This window comes from Salmo salar, chromosome ssa01, assembly GCF_905237065.1.
Source record: "Salmo salar chromosome ssa01, Ssal_v3.1, whole genome shotgun sequence".
NCBI classification, from domain to species: Eukaryota; Metazoa; Chordata; class Actinopteri; order Salmoniformes; family Salmonidae; genus Salmo; species Salmo salar.
The window spans coordinates 59,923,451-59,949,309 of record NC_059442.1 but is presented as its reverse complement, the minus strand read 5'-3'; the positions used below and the strand labels follow the sequence as shown (position 1 = coordinate 59,949,309).

Genomic DNA, 25,859 nt, shown 5'->3' with positions numbered 1-25,859 from the left:
CATCTAAACAAACCTAGTCTACAAATGAGTGGGCCCGGTCAACCGTTAAGAGTCAATCTTTCCACTTAAAACAAGTCTCTGACACTGTCAGAGCAAGTGACGCAGTGTGTCAAAATAGGCAGCCTGCAGAGTGGGAGCGGGCACACAGCAAGTGCAAGACGAAAACTGTAAGAATTCAACAGAATGAGGAATATAAAATGGGGCTGTGTGTCTATTCATGCCAGAACAAACAGCCTTTGCACTTGTGTTTGAGAGCAAGCTTTCAGTCTTCCAGATCGATGTAAGTGCTCTCTTTTGCTACAGAGAAACAACGCACAAAACCAAGTAGAGAAAATTTAATTTTTCCTTGCTCTAACTTCGTTGGTGCTCTAATTTTGATAATGCATGCAGTTGGGTTCTGTTCTTTATAAACCTAAAGATAAATTCCTGAGGACTTTTGTTCCCCAATACAAAGAATTTGTAAGATACAAAAGGTAGCACATCGAAGTGACTTACACGGATGTTGCAAAAAAAAAAAAAAGAAGGCTGTTATCATCATTGTCAAAAACCTGTACTACCTTTTTGGGGTATATGTAGAAGTGTAGGTGTCAATCCTGTGCCATGTCATCTGTTGGAGGTTTGACATTCTTACAGCAATGCTCAGAAAAGGAATTCATGAAGGCAAAGCCGGTCAGCTGTCACAATTAAAGGATAGAGCTCTTTGCTTCAAAGGCTTTGATGCTCCAGGATGAAATACTTCCTCTGCACATTCAACCATCCCCCCAAATGGGATATGTCAAGCATCCACAGACCAATATCTGCTAGCACTTCAGCGAAAGTGTGGACTGAACAATGTCTCATGTCAGAGGGTAGAAAGGCAGAGAATAAAACCTATGTTAACAGGTGTGAAAGAACTGATAACTAGCCTCACAACACAACCAGCCAGTTGGAGGGAAATTCCAGCTACAGTTTGAAAGGAGAGTGAGGACGGTTCTTAGGGATGAACATCAACCTCATCTAGAAATTCAATTTCCAGTTGGCTTGGTGCAATCGGTTTCCCTTAATGGCAAGCAAGGTTTGTTTGAAAGCAGACTGTGGATGACTAATAACTAATTTTGTTTCAACCACGGCCAGTGGATAGCTTCAAAGCACAAACGGGGTTGGTATGTGGTGAGCTCCGATAGACCAGAGACCCTACAGAAAGAGCCACAGGCTACTGGGGAGTGGTTCAGAGAAGATTGGTGAGTAAAAACCTCCAGATTCACTGAACTGAGTTATTAGTTGCTCTGTGAACACAATTATAGCAGATGGTGGTTGTATATTATATGAGTATACAGTAAACCAGAAAATACTGATTTTATACAACTGCACAAGGAAGGAAAAACACCCCATCTGACAGGCTGCAGAAATATTAGGTTTACATTCAGAATAAGACCAATGCGCCTCCCGAGTGGCACAGTGGTCTAAGGCACTGCATCGCAGTGCTAGCTGTGCCACAAGAGATCCTGGTTCGAGTCCAGGCTCTGTCGCAGCCGGCCGCGACTGGGAGACCCATGGGGTGGTGCACAATTGGCTTAGCGTTGCCCGGGTTATGGGAGGGTTTGGCCCGGCAGCGATGATCTTGCCCCATCGCACTCTAGCAACTCCTGTGGCGGGCCGGGCGCGATGCACGCTGACACGGTTGCCAGGTGTTTCCTCTGACACATTGGTGCGGCTGGCTCCCGGGTTAAGTGGGCATTGTGTCAAGAAGCAGTGCCGCTTGGCTGGGTTGTTTCGGAGGACGCACGGCTCATGACCGTCGCCTCTCCTGAGTCCGTACGGGAGTTGCAGCGATGAGACAAAACTGGAACTACCAATTGGATACCACGAAATTGGGGGGGGAAATGGGGTAAAAGAAAAAAAGAAAAAGAATTAATAACGCATAAAAAGAATAAGACTTTTAATACACTTGTTAAGTTGGAACAATGTAAGGCTGTTAAACTAAATAAGGACAATTGCTAGGAATGTCCTCCAGCTACATATGTCAAAGTACTGACCACTGATGTTGGCTTAGCTATTGGTTTCATTCATCAGAAACGGCAGCCCAGTTTGCATCCTAACGACCTTTGTGAAAACAAATACCTAATTATATAACAAAATAAAAGTAAACAGACTGCATATTATACGTTTACTTATTTGTTTACACCACTACTGCCTTAATAAAATATGAAATAGTTTGATTGGACTAAGAACAGTAAAACCTGTCTGGTAAAAGACCCTGTGCTTTTCAATGTCTACAAGTCTCTGATAGGAGAGTAATAGACTGTCATTAATTAAGTCATTGGCTGTAATAGAATTAAGAAACAAGGAACCTGATACTGAAATAGCACATTTTTTCCTGGATATACACAGTCTACATTAAGAACGCTTGCTCTTTCCATGACATGGACTGACCAGGTGAATCCAGGTGAAAGCTATGATCCCTTATTCATGTCACTTGTTAAATCCACTTCAATCAGTGTAGATGAAGGGGAGAACACAGGTTAAAGAAGGATTTTTAAGCCTTGTGACGATTGAGACATGGATTGGGTGTGTGTGCCATTCAGAGGGTGAATGGGCAAGACAAGATTGAAGTGCATTTGAACAGGGTATGGTAGTAGGTGCCAGGCGCACCAGTTTGTGTCAAGAACGGCAATGCTGCTGGGTTTTCCCACGCTCATCAGTTTCCCGTGTGTATCAAGAATGGTCAACCACCCAAAGGACATCCAGCCAACTTGACACAACTGTGGGAAACATTGTAGTGTACATCGGCCAGCATCCCTGTTGAATGTTTGGACACATTGTAAAGTGTGCCCCGACGAAGTGAGGCTGTTCTGAGGGAAGGGGTGCAACTCAATGTAAGGAAGGTATTCTTAATATTTTGTACAGTCAGTGTATCTGTCACATTACAAAATGAAGAGAGTGAAGCATTTAAAAGAGAAAAGATAATTAAAATCAGACGATAGGAAGGGAATTTCACCTAGCCTTCCCTCAGGTCAGTCTACATCTGGACTTTGGGTGTCCACTCTCAAACACAGGAAATAAGAAGTGGAAATGACAGACAACAAAGAGAGGGAAGTGCAGTTTATTTTAATCACTCATTCCCTTGAGGGGGCAGCCATTAGTGCCACGGCTATGTATTCCACCCAATGAAGGGCTTGATCGTGATAAACAAAACCCAGTCGGATCCCCATGGGCCCAGCTTACAGCTTCCTCACAGAAGTCGCCCAAATTGCTTATTGGAGCAGGACGGGGTTAATAATTCCTGCTCCGACATGAAACAACTCAACACATAACATATTTCCTCCACATTTTCCCCCCTTCAGCAGCCAAGGAGATTTTAAGTCAAAACATCACCGTGAGGGAAAAAAAAATTGAAACAAAGGAGGGCAAACTATTTTATTTTCTCCATTCCCTCCAACTCTCAGTCATTGGTGCGTGTGAGCCGCCTGTCAACCCTCGCTCTGATGTGTCTCTCTTTGGGTTCTGGCGTTCTGGGAGAAACGGTGATTGAGCATGTCTGTCTCAGAGGGGATTAGGGCTGGGTGGAGATGGGGTTGGTGTCAGTGGTGGGATCATTGAGTGATTGACGTCTTCCTTGCACAGTGATGGACAGGTGACTCCCCCACCCCCCTAGATGACCGAACCCCCCCGCCTGTCACACGGCTCTCCCTAGAGGGCTCCCTCAGCTGTTTCGCCCCCCTACAGGTCCTGTCTGTCAAATCAGGTTGCGGGATAAGAGTGCAGAGCTCCGTGTGCAAACATTTTAGGAGGGGAAGCTAGGGAGATTGAAACCAGACTTTCACTTTCCTTTATGTCACAAAACCATGGGGCAGCAGTGCTTTAAGAGTCCCCTGTTCTATACCAGACGTCGGACCGTCTTATACCAGGCCCCAACCTCCTGCTTTATGACTCTGACCTCGTCTGTCTACGACTGACAGCTCACTGCACACCTGGAGCACTGAAGCTGGGGCTGGATAGAGCAACAGGCACACACAACATGATGTCATCCCCATCAGTTTAAAGCAGCCCTGAGAAGAGCATAAATTATTCCCAGATCATACATCTGTGCATGACCAAGTATAAGTATGTCAGAGAGATTGTCTGCAAAAAAAGGGGTGTGGAAACATTGGTAAAGGAGAAGAGAGGAGGGTGGGCTGGTTTCACAGACAGACACCCATGACAAATATCCTAAACGGGTACAGGAACCCCGGAACAGGGGGAGCGTGTCTGTCCTCTGCTGGGTTATTTCAAAGGCCCCTGTGCTTTCGCAGACAGCTCAGTGGGAATACTGATTTGGCTGTGTGGATTTCAGACGGCATGCATCACATGTTCTTGCAGACCGTTGTGCTAATGATGTGACATATGTGACCTACAGAAAATGATATTGTGGGCTACCAATAGTGTCGTTCGCCATCAGTGTGTCAGAGTATCTCGTAGAATCCAAACTCTTGTGTGACATCTCATCTTTTACCTGTGTCTGCATCATGGCCCTCTCCACCCGTCGAGAGCTGCCCCTCTCGAGGTTGGTCCTTAGACACAGCGCCGTCACCAGGGCTGAGATAGTATGCACTGCAGGGAGAGGGTAGAAAGACCGGTAAGGACATGGAGATTCAAGACACTCACTTTCATTATGGACCAATAGGGACATCAATCTCAGATAAAAGCGATAGTCAGGTCTCTCAGATAGTGATGGCATAATACAGTAGAGGGTACAGAAATATGTAGCTATGAGTTTGACATCTGCAACAAGAACCAGTAAATTAGGACGCTCTTATGATAGAATCGGGAGTTTCCATGAGAATCAAGATACTGAAAAGCCGGTATAGTACAGCTTATATAACTTAATTAGTCCCTCTAACTCCAACCAGGTTTTGTTTTGTTTGAGCAAGGACAGAAGAGGTGAGTCCTACTTCCTGTCTGCCGCAGGAAGCACATTACTCACTGTGGAGTCAGAGGCAACCCCTCCCTGCCAGAGCGGCAGTAAAATTTCTCTCTCAGGACCAAGGTCACGCCTACTGATTGACACATATATGTCCGACCTTATCAGAGATGGACTTGGTTGCATACTACACTGCGTAGGAGACATGCAGTAGGAATATGTGACCACTAGTGGCCAGCGGCTGACTCAGTGGGAGGCGGTGTGTAAATGTAGAGATCAGGTTCCAGTGCTGTTTGCCCAGCCGATGTCCCGCTCCACGCAGGAGGAGAGATGGGTAGGGAGCTAGCAGACAGTCTGGGTGTGTCCCATACTGTACATTGAAGCCCTCAGAGGGCCGTGTTTGCACAGGGCCCTCAGGGAAGTGGTCCACTTCTTGCGGACGAGTGAAGCAGGAGGTGCTACTGAGACCTCTGGTCACTGTCCTCCATGATGACTGGTTTATAGACACTTGTATGGTTTGGGTCAGACTGGACACATTGGAGTGGTGGAGACTATTCCATTGACAAGCAAAGCCATTTAGGAAAACACCAAGGAAAGCACTATTCTGCTACAAAACAGTCAAGCACTGTTCCCATTTCTTTACAATGAGACTGCTGAACAATAAATAAAATTGCCACCGGACAATTTACATTGACCCCCCCCCCCCCTCCCTCCCTTTTGTACACTGCTGCTACTCACTGTTTATTATCTATGCATAGTCACTTCACCCCCACCTACATGTACAAATTACCTCAACTAACCTGTACCCCTGCACACTGACTCGGTACTGGTGCCCCCTGTATATAGCCTCCTGTACCCCCGCACACTGACTCGGTAACGGTGCCCCCTGTATATAGCCTCCTGTACCCCCGCACACTGACTCGGTACCGGTGCCCCCTGTATATAGCCTCCTGTACCCCTGCACACTGACTCGGTACCGGTGCCCCCTGTACCCCTGCACACTGACTCGGTACCGGTGCCCCCTGTATATAGCCTCCTGTACCCCCGCACACTGACTCGGTACCGGTGCCCCCTGTATATAGCCTCCTGTACCCCCGCACACTGACTCGGTACCGGTGCCCCCTGTATATAGCCTCCTGTACCCCCGCACACTGACTCGGTACCGGTGCCCCCTGTATATAGCCTCCTGTACCCCTGCACACTGACTCGGTACCGGTACCCCCTGTATATAGCCTCCTGTACCCCTGCACACTGACTCGGTACCGGTGCCCCTGTATATAGCCTCCTGTACCCCTGCACAGTGACTCGGTACCGGTGCCCCCTGTATATAGCCTCCTGTACCCCCGCACACTGACTCGGTACCGGTGCCCCCTGTATATAGCCTCCTTTACCCCCGCACACTGACTCGGTACCGGTGCCCCCTGTATATAGCCTCCTGTAGCCCCGCACACTGACTCGGTACCGGTGCTCCCTGTATATAGCCTCCTGTAGCCCCGCACACTGACTCGGTACCGGTGCCCCCTGTATATACCCTCGTTATTGTTATTCTTATTACTTTTTATTTTAGTCTGCTTGGTAAATATTTTTCTTAACTCTTCTTGAACTGCACTGTTGGTTAAGTGCTTGTAAGTAAGTGTTTCACGGTAAAGTCTACACTTGTTGTATTCGGCGCATGTGACAAATAGAGTTTGATTTGAGTTTAGCAAACATGTTTCTGCAACTATACTACAAGGCTGCCTTACCTTAGGATGTCTTTTCTTGAATAAACACTAACAAACTGACAAATAAATAGCTGAGAACACCACCACCTCTGAGAAATATAATGTAGTCTGGTGTCACGTCCTGACCAGTAGAGGGTGTAGTTGGGTCAGGACGTGGCAGAAGGGAGTGAGTGTTTTATTGTTTCATTTCATTTTGGCCGTGTGACTTCCAATCAAGCACAGCTGTAGAGGGTTGTGGTTGATTGGGAGTCACACATAAGTTGCCTACGTTTCCGTTGTGTGGGGTGGGTAATTGTGCTTGTCAATGTGGTTGCACCTGACAGGACTGTGTTGGCTGTCAGTTTTTGTTGTTTTTGTAAATGCATAGTGTTCGTGACATTAAATATGACGAACCCTAACTCCGCCGCATTTTGGTCCACTTCTTCCATAGACAGCCGTTACAGAATTACCCACCAAACCAGGACCAAGCGGCGGAAGAGGAAGGAGCAGCAGGACTACTGCGTTATGGACAAATGGACGTGGGAACAGATCCTGGACGGAGAGGGACCATGGACTCAGGCTGGGGATTATCGCCTCCCGCAGTGGGAGATTGAAGCGGCGAGAGCGGAGAGGCGATACTACGAGGAGAGAGAGCGCAACGAGCGCGAGAGGCAGCCCCAAGAATTTTATTGGGGGGGGCACACGGGACAGTCGGTGGAGCTGAGGTCGGAACCAGAGTCAGTCGGGATGACATTGGAGGTGAGCGAGGGTTATGAGACAGAGACTGTGACGGGGTTAATGGGAAAATTAGGAGAGAGAGAGATGAGAGAGCTGCTAGTGTGGTGCATAAAGTACGGCATTCGCCCTAATGAGCGTGTCGTGGGTATGATGTCACCTGAGGCAGCTCTCCATACTCGTCCTGAGGTGCGTGCTGGTTGTCTGGTAAAGACTGTGCCTGCACCCAGAAACAGGCCTCCTGCATGTCTTCCCAGCCCTGCACATCCTGTACCTACGCCCAGAACCAAGCCTCCTGCATGTCTTCCCATCCTGGTCAAGCCCGTGCCTCCTCCACGGACCAGTCCTCCAGTGGGTCTCCCTATCCTGGTCAAGCCCGTGTCTCCTCAACGGACCAGTCCTCCAGTGGATCTCCCTATCCTGGTCAAGCCCGTGTCTCCTCCACGGACCGGTCCTCCAGTGGGTCTCTCCACCCTGGTCTCTCCTGTGCCACCTCCTCAAACCAGGCCTCCAGCGGGCCTTCCCAGACTGGTGAGTCCAGGGCCTGCGCCCAGAGCCAGGCCTCCGTTATGTCTCCCCAGCCTGGTGAATCCTGAGTCGGAGCTGCCCGCCAGTCAACAGTGGCCGGACTGCCCTGTTCTGCCAGAGTGGCCGGACTGCCCTGTTCAGCCAGAGTGGCCGGACTGCCCTGTTCTGCCAGAGTGGCCGGACTGCCCTGTTCTGCCAGAGTGGCCGGACTGCCCTGTTCTGCCAGAGTGGGCGGACTGCCCTGTTCTGCCAGAGTGGCCGGACTGCCCTGTTCTGCCAGAGTGGCCGGACTGCCCTGTTCTGCCAGAGTGGCCGGACTGCCCTGTTCTGCCAGAGTGGCCGGACTGCCCTGTTCTGCCAGAGTGGCCGGACTGCCCTGTTCTGCCAGAGTGGCCGGACTGCCCTGTTCTGCCAGAGTGGCCGGACTGCCCGGATCTGCCAGGGTGCCCGGCCTGCCCGGATCTGCCAGGGTGGTCCTCCTGCCTTCCGGCCCAGCCCGAGTGGCCCGCATGCCTTCCGGCCCAGCCCGAGTGGCCCGCCTGCCTTCCGGCCCAGCCCGAGTGGCCCGCCTGCCTTCCGGCCCAGCCCGAGTGGCCCGCCTGCCTTCCGGCCCAGCCCGAGTGGCCCGCCTGCCCAGCCCGAGTGGCCCGCCTGCCCTCCGGCCCAGCCCGAGTGGCCCGCCTGCCCAGCCCGAGTGGCCCGCCTGCCCTCCGGCCCAGCCCGAGTGGCCCGCCTGCCCTCCGGCCCAGCCCGAGTGGCCCGCCTGCCCTCCGGCCCAGCCCGAGTGGCCCGCCTGCCCTCCGGCCCAGCCCGAGTGGCCCGCCTGCCCTCCGGCCCAGCCCGAGTGGCCCGCATGCCTTCCGGCCCAGCCAGAGTGGTCCGTCTGCCAGGGTCAGCCCGAGTGGCCCGTCTGCCCGGCGCAGCGATCGGCGCCAACAGAGTGGGCGACGCCGAAGGTGGAGCGAGGTCCACGTCCTGCACCTGAGCCACCTCCAGGATAGGTGGGTTGGGGAGGGAGGGTGTAGCACAGTGCCGTCGGTGACAGCAGCCACCCTCCCTTCCCTCCCTTATTGTTTAGGTGTTCCTTTTTTGTTGGGGATTTTTTTTTGTGTTTTCCTTTTTTTAGGTGCATCCCGGGGTCTGCACCTTGAGGGGGGGGTACTGTCACGTCCTGACCAGTAGAGGGTGTAGTTGGGTCAGGACGTGGCAGAAGGGAGTGAGTGTTTTATTGTTTCATTTAATTTTGGCCGTGTGACTTCCAATCAAGCACAGCTGTAGAGGGTTGTGGTTGATTGGGAGTCACACATAAGTTGCCTACGTTTCCGTTGTGTGGGGTGGGTAATTGTGCTTGTCAATGTGGTTGCACCTGACAGGACTGTGTTGGCTGTCAGTTTTTGTTGTTTTTGTAAATGCATAGTGTTCGTGACATTAAATATGACGAACCCTAACTCCGCCGCATTTTGGTCCACTTCTTCCATAGACAGCCGTTACATCTGGTTTATAAGGAGGTCATGTATGTGAAATATTGAATACTATCACTGGTAACAAATCATCATATGGGGAACAAATTGACAAAAACAAACCAAATCAATAAAAAAATATCAAGGAATTCCTTGCCACTGATTTCTGCTTACTGGGGAGATGTCTATATTACCGCTCCCTTCCCTAGCATTCACCTTTGTGAGAGTCAAGACAAATAGTTTGAGGACGCAAAGAGGCGCACAAGTCAGAGTTGAAAAGAGAAGGGAAAAGATGGTATGAAAGGAAAGAGAAAGATGGTAAGGCTTAGGGTGTCATTTTTCCAATACATTCCTTTGTCTTTGCTTCACAATTGCAAGGGTAACTGTTTAGAGAACAAACAACTCTGTGCTGGGCTCTACAACTTGTAATAACCTTTCAGGAAAGGAGCAGATCAGTAAGGTTCACACGGAAAAATTGTGTGACGAGCTTTGGGTTACATATTTAGCCGCAAAGGCAATGGATATTTTGTCTCTTTCACTAGCTCACTTCCTCTGAGCAGAGTCAACACGTGTTCTCCCCTGGCTATCCTGTCTGGCCTGTGGGCCATGTCTAAACATGAGACCTGATAGAAATCAGCCAAATTAGTAGCAAACTAATGCAGAGGCCTGGGATAGAAACTGAAGGCAACATGACCAGCGGTTCCCAACCCTTTTCCATTCCGGGGACCACCAAATCACCGTCAAAATCTCGAGGACCACCACTCGTGGATTCGTGATTTTATAACATAAAATATATCTTGGCGGTCAAATGTATTCAATTTCAGTAGTGAATGTAAGAAATTAAAGGCCTATTATTATTCTAAACAATTTGCATTGTGAAAAATCATGTAAAATAATACCATTAATACTCCCAAATGTTATTATATTTGGAAGAAAAAAAGATCTCACGTAACCAGGAGCCGACGGGGTGAACAGCACAGTAGTATGATGTATGGAAAACAGGAGCTATGAAATATAATGATCACCCCATCAGTATGGTGGTATACTGACAGGGGGACAGAGATTGCCTTGGAGGAGGATGAAGTTAGAACACAGCCCCCATGGGACGCCTCCCCTCTCTCTTTGTCTTTCCCAACTTCCGTGCCAAGTTACGAGATGACTATCAAAGCGACTTCCTCTTATGGGGCCAGAGAGAAAATAACAATTTAAGATGGAATCACCCTCCTCCCACATTGTCCCCCCTCCACTCGCCTCATACCAAATGTCACTAAGGCAACCCTTCCAGTTCGACTGCTTAGCTTCTCTTACCAAAACTCTTCCCAGAAGCCCTCAGTGGGAAGCTGAGGGCGGACTAGGGAACGGCATTTAGCAGAACAGATCCTATCTTGCCCAAGGCCCAGTCAGGATTTCACTGCAGACGGTCTTTTTTGAGTTAGGTGATGTAACAAGTCAGGCTGACACATCTGTGTAGATAGATAAGAAAGAAAAAAAACGACCTGGATTTTTTTATTTAACTAACTTTAACTAATCAATGACGCAGAGGAAATCCTATTTCCAGCCCTAGATGATAACTCCCACAGATTTGCTGACATCGGGAAAACACTTTTGAAACTGACGTAAGGAGCTGTCTCTGTCTCTCTTTCTCTGTGTGTGTGGCTCTAAAGAACAGTTGACAAAAATAAACATCTGGCAAACTCAAAACGGAAGCTCTACCATTGCAGAATCACTATTGTGGAATGGGATCATAACCACATCCTAAATCTTAACACGCTTTCTTCTTTAGAGTCCCCCCAAAACCAAGGTACGAGCGAGATAAGATGGGCACTTTTGAAAGCTTTCAACCTATTTTCAAAAGAGTTCCATTCTTTGGTACAGTATAGGCTGCAATATTACAACGCCCAAGTCTAATTCTAAAAACGTTGCCAAATAATAATCAAATACATCTATAATTTCAGTGACCTAGGAAGCCCCAACAATGACTACTGTATATGTTGGTTGATAAAAGCTGAGATAAAAAGGGACCAAGGTATCTAGCTGCGCCATCTTTTCCTCTTGGAAAGGAGACTACTACAGTATGATTCCCCCCCCCCCCCTTTCCTTTTGTTCAACCTAAGATCAGACAAACAAGGTGAGCTTCGTCTCCATTGACTCATCTCAGATAAGGATTTCACACTAATATCAAAACCTAAGATTCTGAGATCTCTAGAATGGAGGGAACTTGCATTGACACGACTAAGATTGGGATCTTATTGCTAGCTTGGTGGAATGTGGCCATTATAAAGAGGCCTTTTCCTCCTTACCATCTTTGTGCAATCTCCATACTCACAGGCTTCTAAACTCATCGGTCAGCAGTACAGTAATACGGAGAGGGGAGAGAAAGGTCAGCCATTATTCCTCCCAAACACTGTTTCACTAGTGTTATTAAGCCTCAATGACCTTCTCACACAATATATTTAAAAAAAAATGAAACCATAACATCTTGGTAACAGTATCAGAAACGCCTGTGAAACTGCACGGTACTTTACATAAAACTGGTTAGCTGCCTGAAATGCTTAGAACATTTTTGACCAGGATGATTGGTAGAGAATAGTCTATTTTGAATAGTATGTTTGTTAGCCATACATTTGATTTATATAATAAGAGTTGCTTCTCCAATTAAAATCCAACACATTAAGATGACATTCAGCAATAAACAAATATGCAGCAAAAAAGCAGCATGAAGTTGTGTACGAGGTTCACATGATCCCGAATGTGTTTGTAAATGCTAAAACGAGTCACGAAGGAACTCAAATGGGACATTAGCGCAACAGTAAATCATCATCGTTATGTAGTCATTCCGCTAGAAGGTAGTAACAACATTAATCATTGTCCTGAGTTAAAGTGCAATGGCAAACTGATTTAGATGGTGAGGCAGTGCCATTTCAAATGAATATCCAGCAGTTTTTAATTGGCTGGGCTTGCTTGGCCAACTGCGTCACACTATAGCACCTGTCTGCAAACTCCGGAGATGAAAATCCTGGTGGAGCAGCAGGCCAGAGCCCCAGGCCCATTGGGGAGACTGTCGAGGAGCGCAACGCGCTTAACAGAGTGGCCTTGCTCAGCGGCCCGCGTTGAGTCATTTATTACCTTAATTAAAACCTTTTCAAAAGGAGTTCTAACACCGCAGCTGGCTGCATGGTACTGATTTGCCTCCTAGCAGCAGAAAGGTAGGTCAAGAAAACAGACCCTGGTTTATAGGTGTGACGGTAATTCAGACAGCCTATGGGAAGTAGGGAGTCTGAGAAATGGTTGAAAATAACTTGGGAAGGTCCATTTTAATTGGTCGGTCTAATTTTTTTGGTCATTAAAGTCAAAAGGGGAATTTCAATAGGCTCCAATAGCAAACAGAGAGCAATAAAAGCATACTATAAAAACAATTGTTTTTAAGAAGGTATTAAGATAAGAATTGCAAAACAAAGTGGTAATCCAGATAAATACATTGCCAAAAATACAGACAACTCCAACTACAGCGCATTCAAGTTTACCTTCAAACCCCCAAACTTAGTGAACTGCTGTGAGTATTTACAAACATCAAAGGCAAGTTCAGTTATTGGCTAATGACTGAGAATTTCAAATGTTCCCATAAAATTCTCTACTTGTATTGGCCCTAAAGACTTGGAGATTGGCTATACATGAGCATGGAACATTCCTCAATCCAATCCCTGACACTGTTCAGCAGTCTCAAATATACTGTAGCCACCATGCTTTCCTATCTGTAATGAAAATAACAATGATGGATGCCATTTTTTCACTGGACCTGAAAGCGCTTTACATTGTAAGGGAGGAGAACTCATCTCTTCCATCAACAATGAGCAGCATCCACCCATCTGGGTGATGCGCTGCACTTTTGGTCAAATCTAGGCCAGAATGCTCACAACAAGTCAGCCATATAAAGAAGGTATGAGCACACTAAATGGTCAGGTATATAGGAGAACAGTTGTACTTTTCAATTGGAGACTTTCTTGCGCTAATTTGAGCTAAAGTTGAGCTTCAGCAGAGCCGATGGGGCAGGGCCAAAGTGTGTGCACATCCTAACACAGAGCAGATCAGCGAGCATACGCCAGAGCTACTCTGAATGAATAATCAGACATTAGCTCATAGCCATTGCGTCTTTATCATCAAATTCCACTGGCAGCAGCGAGAGCGACAATCCACACATTCCGCAAAGCTTAGAAGTCTCTCTCTGCTCTCTCATTTCTTACATTACATCTTTAAGAATAATTGATATAAAACGGCAAATAAAATAAAGACAATGCATCATATGTCACTTCATGAGAAAATTGGAAAATTACTTTGTTGTTGCTCTGTATAAAAAAAAAATGTCAAAAGGAAGAATAACTGACCATACAGTAAGTAAATAAAAACAGATAATTTTAAAGGTGGCAGGTAATCTTAAGGTTCAGCAAATGGTAAAAAGGTTTTGGAAAGATGTGGGTCTGTGAAGAAAAATACATGAGGATGTGTAATAACAGATCTTAAGTCTATGACTACACTCTTCAACCACTGAGGATGGCATGACAATCTAATGCAATCAGCCATGCAGTCTTGATCCTGACTACAAAAATAGCCCTCCCATCTTTTTTTTGTGAAGCTTGACCTTCTAAGACTCATTTAGCTCAGACCCCTCAATCATAAGTGGGTGACAACAATTTCAGGCTAAAATTGCAGTTCTCTGATTAGTCGTCAAAACATTTTGTGGTCCCACGAATGTGCCGGAAAACGAACTACAAGTGACAGCAGCAATAAAAGCTTTTCATTCCTGATTTATGTTCAACTAGTTTACAGAAACGTAAGAGCAGGTTTTAGGGTAGGTTTAAAGGAGGACAAATCAGAGGTGGAGATGGCCTCAGTGCTGTGCTGACTGGAGGGCATATCTGTCTCAGTCTAAGAGTATGGGTATGTCAGCAGCTGACTGCCAGACAACCTGAGTCTCTAATTTGGAGACAAGGCAGCCTTCACACTCCAATCGCCCCTCACAACGTCCTGGCTCAGACCGAGGAGGATACGCTTTGTTCTGCTTAAGTTATTCCCTGGCGATGAGGGGGAGGAATAATCTGATTTGGCATTGTGATCATAATCAAGACAACACGCAAAATCAATGCACAGAGGAAATTTAACCTCCTGGATGGGTCATGTGGTGTGCTCTGAGCCTATCAAAGTTGTTAGATTTGACCCAAGTGGCAGTGCAACCAGTGTCAGAGGAAAAACCACTGAGTTACATCTTAAAGGTTTCTAATACATATAGAGACTGAGTAGCCGAATCCACATTTTTGATAAAAACGATAGCAGAGTTTGAGAAATGAAATGTGCAAATATACTTGCTTCATACACCAACAACTTTATCTGCTAATAATCTTTGAAAACCACTTTAACTATATTTAAATAAAGGTCTAATTATACATGAAAAGCCAGCTCTGGTTAAGACAGCCTGGAGCGGACTGGGGAGATTTACAGCGGAACAGCCACAAACTCCAGAGCAATAAATTAACCTCTGTGACCGTTCATGCTTTTTTTCTCTGACAGACGTGAGCTTTCCAAATAGATTTCCGAGATTTTTCCCCCTTGAGTGAAGCCTAGGCTGGCCCTTGACATTGTAGAACATTCTTCACCTCATTCCTGGAACGTGAACAAGCGCAAAGACATCAGTGGTTTGTGACAGAGGTAAGCATCTGACTGGCATACAGACATGCGTGCGTCCAGACTAGTGACATTCATCCTCAGGTAAGAAACGTGTACTTCAATACACAGAGAGGTGCACTAACTGAGCTATCGGCAATATTACAACTTATATAATGCCATATGTACATTTGGTGAACACAAGTAATTACGAACCATTTGATCACCACTAATTGGGTTCAACTAAAGCATGGTAGTCTTTGCACACTGGTTACTGTATCCTGTTAAACTTTGCAGGATTAGTTTACTGGTCACAAACACAGATATTTGGACTGTAGAGCTTGGTGTTAACTGTACCCTTATATGAGTGTTCCAGACAACCATCAGGAAGGTGACATAAGTAGAGTGCCGATGAAGAAGACCAGACATGTGACAACCATCTAACCAGCCTGCAGATTCTTGGATCCACATGTAGGCTGGGAAGATGCCTGCTCACACATCCAGCAGAGGCTCTGGGGAGTCCAGCAACACTCGGCAACAGTGAGATGACTGGTGCCAGCCCATTGTTTCAGCTGAACTAAAGGCTGGATGGACATCAACTCCAAGCTGATGGAGTGACCTTTTGATTTGAATTTTTGAAGAACGGCACATGAAGGGGATGGCTGCCGTTTTACGGGCTCCTAACTAATTGTTATTTTTTTTGCATTGTTTGTAACATACTTTGTATATAATGTTGATGCTACCGTCACTTATGACCGAAAATAGCTTCTGGATATCAGAACAGCGATTACACACCTTGAACTGGACAATGATTTTTTTCTTTAATGAGTCTGACGAAGGATTTAATGTTGCTCCCAGACAAGGACCAAATCCCCATAATTCGCATTAAGAAATGAAGGAACTATAGGGGGCGAAGATCAGGGTGCTTTGTGAGAATTCGTCAGCACCTCTACCATCCGTTCTATTGGCCAACGTGCAACTACTGGAGAATAAACTGGATGAGCTCTGTTTGAGACTATCCTACCAACGGGATATTAAAAACTGTAATATCTTATGTTTCACCGAGTCGTGGCTGAAAACAACACGGATAATATACAGTTGGCTCTGTTTTCTGTGCATCGGCAGGACAGAACAGCTACATCTGGTAAGACGAGGCGTTGGGGTGTGTCTATTTGTCAATAACAGCTTGTGCGAGATGTCTAATATTAAGGTAGTCTTGAGGTATTGCTGGCCTGAGGTAGAGTACCTCATGCTAAGCTGTAGACCACACTACCTACCAAAAGAGGTCATCTATAATTTTCTGTCTACTGTCTACCACCACAAAGCGATGCTGGCACTAAAACCGCACTCAACGAGCTGTATAAGGCCATAAGCAAACAAGAAAATGCTCATCCAGAAGTGACGCTCCTAGTGGCCGGGGACTTTAATGCAGGCAAACTTAAATCAGTTTGACTTAATTTCTACCAGCATGTCATATGTGCAACCAGAGAGGGGGAAAAAAAGAAGAAAAAAAACAAACACTAGATCACCTTTACTCCACACACAGAGACGGGTAAAAAGCTATCCCTCATCCTCCATTTGAACATTCGGACCATAATTATATTATCCTGACTCCTGCTTACAAGCAAAAATGAAAACAGGAAGTACCAGTGACTCGCTCAATACGGAAGTGATCAGATAAAGGGGATGCTACGCTACAGGACTGTTTTGCTAGCACAGACTGGAATATGTTCCAGGATTCATCCAATAGCATTGAGGAGTATACCACCTCAGTCACCGACTTCATCAATAAGTGCATCGACGACGTCATCCCCACAGCGACCATATGTATATATACACCAACCAGAAGCCATGGATTACAGGCAACATCCGCACTGAGCTAAAGGCTAGACAATATACAGTTGGCTGGGTTTTCTGCGCATCGGCAGGACAGAACAGCTTGAACAGCTACGTCTGGTAAGACGTGTGTATTTGTCAATAACAACTGGTGCGTAATGTCTAATATTAAGGAAGTCTTGAGGTATTGCTCGCCTAAGTAGAGTACCTCATGATAAGCTGTAGACCATACTATCTACCAAGAGAGTTTTTATCTATATTTTTTGGAGCGGTCTATTTACCACCACGAACAGTTGCTGGCAGTAAGACTACACTCAACGAGCTGTATAAGGCCATAAGCAAACAAGAAAATGCTCATCCAGAAGTGCACTCCTGTGGCCAGGGACTTTAATGCAGGCAAACTTAAATCCATTTTTACCTAAAAACTAAAGCAGGAAGTACGTACATATCCCAACCAGAAGCAATGGATTACAGGCAACATTGGCACTGAGCTAAAGGCTAGAGCTGCCACTTTCAAGGAGCAGGACACTAATCCGGACGCTTATAAGAAATCCCACTATGCCCTCAGACGAACCATCAAACATTTTCTACCAAGATGGCATAGTAGTCAGACGTCCTTTGTCCTCGTCTTGTCGTGTCCCGTGTATATATATATTTACTTATTTTCTTCGCATATCTTTTTATTAATTTTTTTCCTAAAAACTCAACTTCAAAACACTCTCCTGCAACCCGCCTCGCCAATTTAAAAAAAAGAAGTATTATTCACCTCAAATCTGAAATCCACAACAGAAGCTAGCCAGAAGCTACCCAGAAGCTAGCGTTAGTATTCAGCTATCCACGGTTGGCGGTCATCAGCTATCCCTTAGCTCGAATAGCTATCGCCAGTTTTGTACAACGCGAATAGCTATCGCAAGCTCTGGACATTTACACCTGGATCTTGCAGCTAGCTAGCTGCTATCCGAGTGACTATTGGCTAACGTCGGTCCCAAAGCTAACATCAATTATTCCGGAGCTAGCCAGCTGAAGAGTTCCCTCAGCCACTCCTGGGCTACAATCACCTATCCGGACCCGTTTTACTACCGATGCGGAGCCCCACCGGGCCTTCACAACTGGACTACCAACGTTATCTGCCCGAGTGAGTTATCCATCTGGCCCCTCCGTCGCGACGTAACCTGAACGCCCATCTGCGGCCCGCTAATTTTTAGCTGTCTTATCGGCTGCTATGTGAATAGGTCTATCGGACAATTTTCTTGGGCCACTATAACTATTTTGCCAATTGGATTGGTCCCCTCTACCACACGGAACCCCACTCATCTACAGACGGAAACGCACGAGGTGGCTAAAAACAGACCTCCCTCCATCTTCTGTCAGCTTGCTACCTATGGCCCGGCTAGCTGTCTGAATCTCACTGGACCCTTATGATCACTCGGCTAAGCATGCCTCTCCTTAATGTAAATATGCCTTATCCATTGCTGTTCTGGTAGTGTTTATTGGCTTATTTCACTGTAGAGCCTCTAGCCCTGCTCATTATACCTTATCCAACCTTTCAGTTCCACCACCCACACATGCTATGACATCACCTGGTTTCAATGATGTTTCTAGAGATAATATCTCTCTCATCATCACTCAATGCCTAGGTTTACCTCCACTGTATTCACATCCTACCATACCTTTGTCTGTACATTATACCTTGAAGCTATTTTATCGCCCCCAGAAACCTGCTCCTTTTGCTCTCTATTCCGGACATCATAAATGACCAATTCTCATAGCTTTTAGCCATACCCTTATCCTAACCCTCCTCTGTTCCTCTGGTGATGTAGAGGTGAATCCAGGCCCTGCAGTGCCTAGCTCCACTCCAATTCCCCAGGCACTCTCTTTTGATGACTTCTGTAACCGTAATAGCCTTGGTTTCATGCATGTTAACAATAGAAGCCTCCTCCCTAAGTTTGTTTTATTCACTGCTTTAGCACACTCTGCCAACCCGGATGTCCTAGCCGTGTCTGAATCCTGGCTTAGGAAGACCACCAAAAACTCTGTAATCTTCATCCCTAATGTGTCACGTCCTGGCCAGTATAAGGGTTAATTGTCATTGTAGTTTGGTCAGGACGTGGCAGAGGGTATTTGGTTTATGTGGTTCGGGGTGGTGTGTTTGTTGTAGGGGATTTGATTTATGTATTCCGGGGTTTTTGGGCACTGTTCCTTGTTTATGTATTTCTATGTTGATCTAGCTGGTTGTATGTCTATGTTTGGTTAATTGGGGTTGGGACTCTCAATTGAAGGCAGGTGTTGTCTATTTGCCTTTGATTGAGAGTCCCATATAGTAGGGTGTGTTTGTCTTTTGTGGGAGATTGTTTGTGAGCACTGCTTGTTGAGCCTGCCACACTGTTGTTAGTTGTGAGTATCATTTATTGTTTTGTTTTTTCTGTGGATGGTTTACTTTTTTTGTGAATTAAAAGAATGAGTATCCATAAACCCGCTGCATTTTGGTCTTCCCTGCAACACCACGACATAATTCGTGACATAACGACAACATTTTCAGACAAGATAGAGTGGCCAAAGGGGGCGGTGTTAGCCTGCAGAGTTCTGTCCTACTATCCAGGTCTGTACCCAAACAATTTGAACTTCTACTTTTAAAAATCCACCTCTCTAAAAACAAGTCTCTCACCGTTGCCGCCCGTTATAGACCACCCTCTGCCCCCAGCTGTGCTCTGGACACCATATGTGAACTGATTGCCCCCCATCTATCTTCAGAGCTCGTGCTGCTAGGTGATCTAAACTGGGACATGCTTAACACCCCAGCCATCCTACAATCTAAGCTTGATGCCCTCAATCTCACACAAATGATCAATGAACCTACCAGGTACCACCCCAAAGACGTAAACACGGGCACCCTCATAGATATCATCCTAACCAACTTGCCCTCTAAATACAACTCTGCTGTTTTCAACCAAGATCTCAGCGATCACTGCCTCCATTGCCTGCATCCGTAATGGGTCAGCGGTCAAACGACCTCCACTAATCAGTGTCAAACGCTCCCTGAAACACTTCAGCGAGCAAGCCTTTCTAATCGACCTGGCCCGGGTATCCTGGAAGGATATCGACCTCATCCCGTCAGTAGAGGATGCCTGGTTATTTTTTTTTAAATGCCTTCCTCACCATCTTAAATAAGCATGCCCCATTCAAGAAGTTGAAGCAGGAACAGATATAGCCCTTGGTTCTCTCCAGACCTGACTGCCCTTAACCAACACAAAAACATCCTGTGGCGTTCTGCATTAGCATCGAACAGCCCCCGTGATATGCAACTTTTCAGGGAAGTTAGAAACCAATATACACAGGCAGTTAGAAAAGCCAAGGCTAGCTTTTTCAAGCAGAAATATGCTTCCTGCAACACAAACTCAAAAAAGTTCTGGGACACTGTAAAGTCCATGGAGAATAAGAACACCTCCTCCCAACTGCCCACTGCACTGAGGATAGGAAACTCTGTCACCACCGATAAACCCACTATAATTGAGAATTACAATAAGCATTTTTCTACGGCTGGTCATGCTTTCCACCTGGCTACCCCTACCGCGGTCAACAGCACTGCACCCCCCACAGCTACTCGCCCAAGCCTTCCCCATTTCTCCTTCTCCCAAATCCAGTCAGCTGATGTTCTGAAAGAGCTGCAAAATCTGAACCCCTACAAATCAGCCGGGCTAGACAATCTGGACCCTTTCTTTCTAAAATTATCTGCCGAAATTGTTGCAACCCCTATTACTAGCCTGTTAAACCTCTCTTTCGTGTCGTCTGAGATTCCCAAAGATTGGAAAGCAGCTGCGGTCATCCCCCTCTTCAAAGGGGGACACACTCTTGACCCAAACTGCTACAGACCTATATCTATCCTACCCTGCCTTTCTAAGGTCTTTGAAAGCCAAGTCAACAAACAGATTACCGACCATTTCGAATCCCACCGCACCTTCTCCGCTATGCAATCTGGTTTCAGAGCTGGTCATGGGTGCACCTCAGCCACGCTCAAGGTCCTAAACGATATCGTAACCGCCATCGATAAGAAAAAATACTGTGCTGCCGTATTCATTGACCTGGCCAAGGCTTTCGACTCTGTCAATCACCACATCCTCATCGGCAGATTCAGTAGCCTTGGTTTCTCAAATGATTGCCTTGCCTGGTTCACCAACTACTTCTCTGATAGAGTTCAATGTGTCAAATTGGATGGCCTGTTGTCCGGGCCTCTGGCAGTCTCTATGGGGGTGCCACAGGGTTCAATTCTTGGGCCAACTCTTTTCTCTGTATACATCAATGATGTCGCTCTTGCTGCTGGTGAGTCTCTGATCCACCTCTACGCAGACGACACCATTCTGTATACTTCTGGCCCTTCTTTGGACACTGTTAACAACCCTCCAGACGAGCTTCAATGCCATACAACTCTCCTTCCGTGGCCTCCAACTGCTCTTAAATACAAGTAAAACTAAATGCATGCTCTTCAACCGATCGCTGCCTGCACCTGCCCGCCCGTCCAGCATCACTACTCTGGACGGTTCTGACTTAGAATATGTGGACAACTACAAATACCTAGGTGTCTGGTTAGACTGTAAACTCTCCTTCCAGACTCACATCAAACATCTCCAATCCAAAGTTAAATCTAGAATTGTCTTCCTATTTCGCAGGAAAGTAAGTAAGCATTTCACGGTAAGGTCTACTACACTTGTTGTATTCAGCGCATGTGACAAATAACATTTGATTTTGAGTTAACTTCACAAAATGCAAGACCATTTGATAAATGAATCATGTAACAATGGTAAAAAAAAAATCAACCTAGCTCTGCTCATTTCACTAACAAAATAAGGGAACATTTATTCTAGGCCCAAAAGATGGGCCATTTCAAGAGGAGAGTGGAACAGTATTTAACTTTTAAAGTATGGCAGTTGTCCTGGTTAAACTCCATGTAAACAACATGAAAACAAATGTTAAAACTCCCTACAACACAGAGGAAAGGGTAGCTATGGGGTGTACCAACTGTTTTGGTTTTGTTGTTCACGTCTCTAATGTTTAGAGAACAAGTGTTGGTTACTTTTCTAGGGCATCATCTCCCAACAGCTTGTATAGTTTCTAACAAGCTTGTATTGATCCCTCAAATTGAACAAGCATTTGGTTTGTAAATGCTCAAGCGTATAAAACAGATACATCATCTGGACAGTGAGGTGGCCCATCAATCACTCAGTCAGGAAGGGACGAACCAATGGGAGGAAAAATACTAATTTAGTGTTTTCCTTCAACTCATCACCGGTCCCTCAACACTTCAAGGAAGTCAACCCAAAACCCTACAAACAAGGATGCCGTTACATCCACACCCCCAGACACCCATTATCAACCACTTTCATCGCTGACCAGAACTGTGGTCCTGCAGTTAACAGTAAATATACCACCACCTGCTCCCCCACCCACTTACCCTATGTCATCCTCAAGATTATTAAGACAACCAAAGCAAGAACAGACATGAGCTGTGTTCGAATACCCATACTAACTTATTGTATACTACATACTTAATGTGGAAGGACCACCAGAGGGCAGGCTGGGCTCACGGATAGTAGCCCAACAAGGCATGTGAGACAAGGTAACCAAGGCAACCAGCTGACGGTACTAATGACATATTCTCTTTCCCCTAGCTGGGGGAGAGAAGATAAACTATCTCTGTAGAATGGCTACGGAGAGAGAGGAGCTATGCAAGAAGATCCATCCAGACGGTGACAAACCTGTGATTGTTGTTATAGCTTAAAGATAATCGTCTTGTGTTCCTGCGTCATCTAAAGAAGATGATGTATGTTGTTCCTTGGGAGATTCTCATTGATTGTGTTGGAGTGTTTGTAGTGTTTGTATTGTCAGAAATCTCTCAATAGAGAACTGTGTTCAATCAAGAAAACCTACTCCTGACTCATTTACTCCTGACTCGTTTATTCCACCTTTCCCCTTTAGAGTGACACCAAATTACTTGGTCCGCTCACATTAATGAGTATATACAACAAACTATTAGTTAATTTTAGTATACTGTAAACAAAACAGTATCCTTTCAGTTGAGCGTACTCTCTCTTCGCCGGTCTACCGGAAGTTGATGCTGTTGCTATGCAACCTCTTGTTAGCTAGTTAGCATAACACATGACTAGTTAGATATTTTACGACTTCGGGTGTGTTCTTCAATTCAATCTGGAGTGCCAGAGTGTGCTCGTAAATTCAGAGCGTTTCGGTCTCGGAGCGCACACTGGACGCTCGGGCCGAGGAGTAGGGTTGATTTGAGCGTTCTGACCTTACAACGGCAGTCAAGCACCCAAGCTAACGTTGGCTAGCTTGCTAGCTACTTCCAGCCACAAATGAGAGTGACCACTCTGACCATTTTACTCGCCCTAGCTGAGCTCGTTAGGCAGATTTCATGTTATCCAGAGCGTTGATGACTAACTTAGTTGCTGGCAACAATTTAATTACACTTTTTTTGCCTACGTTAAATGACACCGGCCATATTCAACCGGTGTTGAGTGCTCGTAAACTCAATTAACGAAAGCACCTGAATGTCCATTGTGAACGCACAACGACTATACCATTTAGCTAAGCATGACGTGAATAATCAAGTCAATAAACGTTGGGTAGTTAGCTTATAGTTAATATAGTGGCAAGTTTGATGTATAACTACTAACATTAGGTAGCTAGCTAACATACTGGTACATTCTGCTGTAATTATATGCTATGTGATTCGTAAGGCCAGCGTAGCTAATAAATTGTCAGTCAACATAACGTGTAAGGTAACTTACTGCAAAAGTAATTACTTTATTACAATGCTCAACATTTTGATAAAATTTGTCATAATTAGTTAAATGAATTTGTATCCGCTATCGTTGGACTTCGGCTAAGTATTTTCCGCCATTTTCTTAAAATCTGAAAACGATGTAAAGACACGCCTATTTCCTGAAGAATTGCATTATGGACCCAAAAGTACGGAAATAGTGTCCTCTGCGTGGATACTTCATATTTTGACGAATTTAGTATGACATCCGGGAACTTTTGGCATACTAACTATATCCATACTATGACCAATAAGCATACTGTATACTCAATTCCCGTCACAAACAGTACGGTTAGTGTGGGTAGAATGAGTATTCGAACACAGCTATGGTCTTTCAAGTCCCATAGGCATGATGTGTGCCATTGAAAATGAGTGAGCAATCACTTAGCACTTACTGAGTTGAACATCCATTTACAACTGAACTCCGACAGTTCCAAAGAAAACGGTTCACTATTTGAAATGCAATGGCATTCTGAAATGCTGCCTTTGGCTGTCATTAAACTTTTGAAAAAATGTGAAGAATCCAATAGCAATTAAAAGTTAATTATTTCCATAGCCTTGACATTTCATTTACCAAAAACACAAATAAATGGCTGTGGCCTATTGAGGTTCACAAATGCAGCTTTGGGATTTTAGCACAAGTAAATACTTCTCTATGCTTTTCAACATATCACTGTAGGGCTGTGTGGTAAATACAGATGTCTTCATCCTGAGATGGAGGATGCTACCGCCTAACTCACTTTCTCAACTATTAATTAGTACTCCCACCTCTCTCTCTCCCCTTGCTCAACCCTCCGCAACAGACTCGCGTCTGGCTGAGGGTGGGAGCGGTGAAGCGAGAGACAGACCAAATACTTCCTTCAGCAGAAAAAAATTACTTTCACAGAGATGACAATGACAACAGCTTATTTAGGAGAAAATTGCTATTTCCCAGAGGATAGTGCAGGGATCATCAGCGCTTGATGGATTTTGCTCCAAACCCATTTTTGCTCCGATGATATATGAAAAGGATATATCAGTCAACGTGTTTCAACAGGACCTCAGGGGCTGAAATGGATATTTGAATCTTTTGTTTACTCATCTCCAGAACCGGAATCACCAGCCACTGATCTACACCTATGGCGGCTGTACAGCCTATACGCAGTGTGTGTTTATGTAGACCTACAACTATAATTACCTTTGCCCTATATGTGCATTGTATTCAAGAAACAATGTCTATTTTTACATCCATCTGTTTTATATTTCATGTAAGCATCACCAAATTGAGCCCGTTGGGAACACACTGCCCTTGGCCTGCCTTTGTTAGTGAGATCAGCCCTAGTGGGGGCGTAAAGAGATTCGGAACAGGGAAACAACCCAATTCAAGAGCGCATGACGTGGCCAGCCATCATTGTTCCAACGGTGTGGGAAAATAAAACATGGGTCCACAGAGGCAGTCCCAAACCTAAAAAAATGATAGGAAATAAATCGCTGACACAAGCAGCTCAGCTTGACAACACACTAATGGGTGGCAGTTCAAGCCCTCAACACCAGAAAGAGACAAGAAGTGCTGACAAGAGAGGAAAAATATGAAAGCTGTCCAGGTGCACAGAGCCAATGTTGGGATCAGTTGACGACGCCAGCCGGGCCATAGACCAGAACATCGAACACGTCACCAGCTTAGTGTAGCAGACCAGGACACACTAACAGTTTACTATCCTCAGATAGGAGGGGAGCTGGAGTAGATGAGATCAAGTTTGGAGCAGAGCAGACAACATTGTGGTGGGAGTGTGCTCAGGCAGAGGTCTGTTGCATCATTACCTTTTGGGTAATATCGCAATGGGAGGTATCAAATGATGGCGTGGGGGACCTCCAAGGGTGTAACTACAGACCTCATACTAGCAAAAACTATTTTACACTGAACTTTGTTAGCAAAGAATTTCTCAAGTACTGATAACTCAAGGCTACTGACGGTGCTACTCTTGTTTTCTTAATAGGATAGTGCAGTTTATTGTTCACTTGCAGCTTATGTTTAAAATAGCTTGGATTCAATTTCAACACAGGCAGTTCATAAGCACTTACCTTTAAATTCAAATGAATGTTAGACATTGTAATCATATGGATGAGTTCACAGAGCAGTGTTCACAGACATTTCTGCAGAGCCTACAGAGCTTTGCAACAATGGAAAACTTCTACGATAATGCATTCCGGCTCAACCAGCTACACACTTAGTTTAAGAATACTTCTTCATCATATAG

The 25,859-nt window shown here is 45.6% G+C and overlaps 1 protein-coding gene across 4 annotated transcripts in view; it reads right to left on the bottom strand.

The window, feature by feature from the left end:
• Positions 1-25,859, bottom strand: part of LOC106606663 (tetratricopeptide repeat protein 27-like) — a 106,372-nt gene that overhangs the window by 44,053 nt on the left and 36,460 nt on the right. For all 4 annotated transcript variants that reach the window (XR_006770251.1, XR_001329104.2, XR_001329107.2 and 1 more), the window contains exon 3: positions 4,472-4,569. Coding sequence is in view for 1 of the 4 variants with exons in the window: in XM_014203023.2 (XP_014058498.2) it covers positions 4,472-4,486 (15 nt within the window). In the remaining 3 variants the exon portion in view is untranslated. The remainder of the gene's footprint in view (positions 1-4,471; positions 4,570-25,859) is intronic.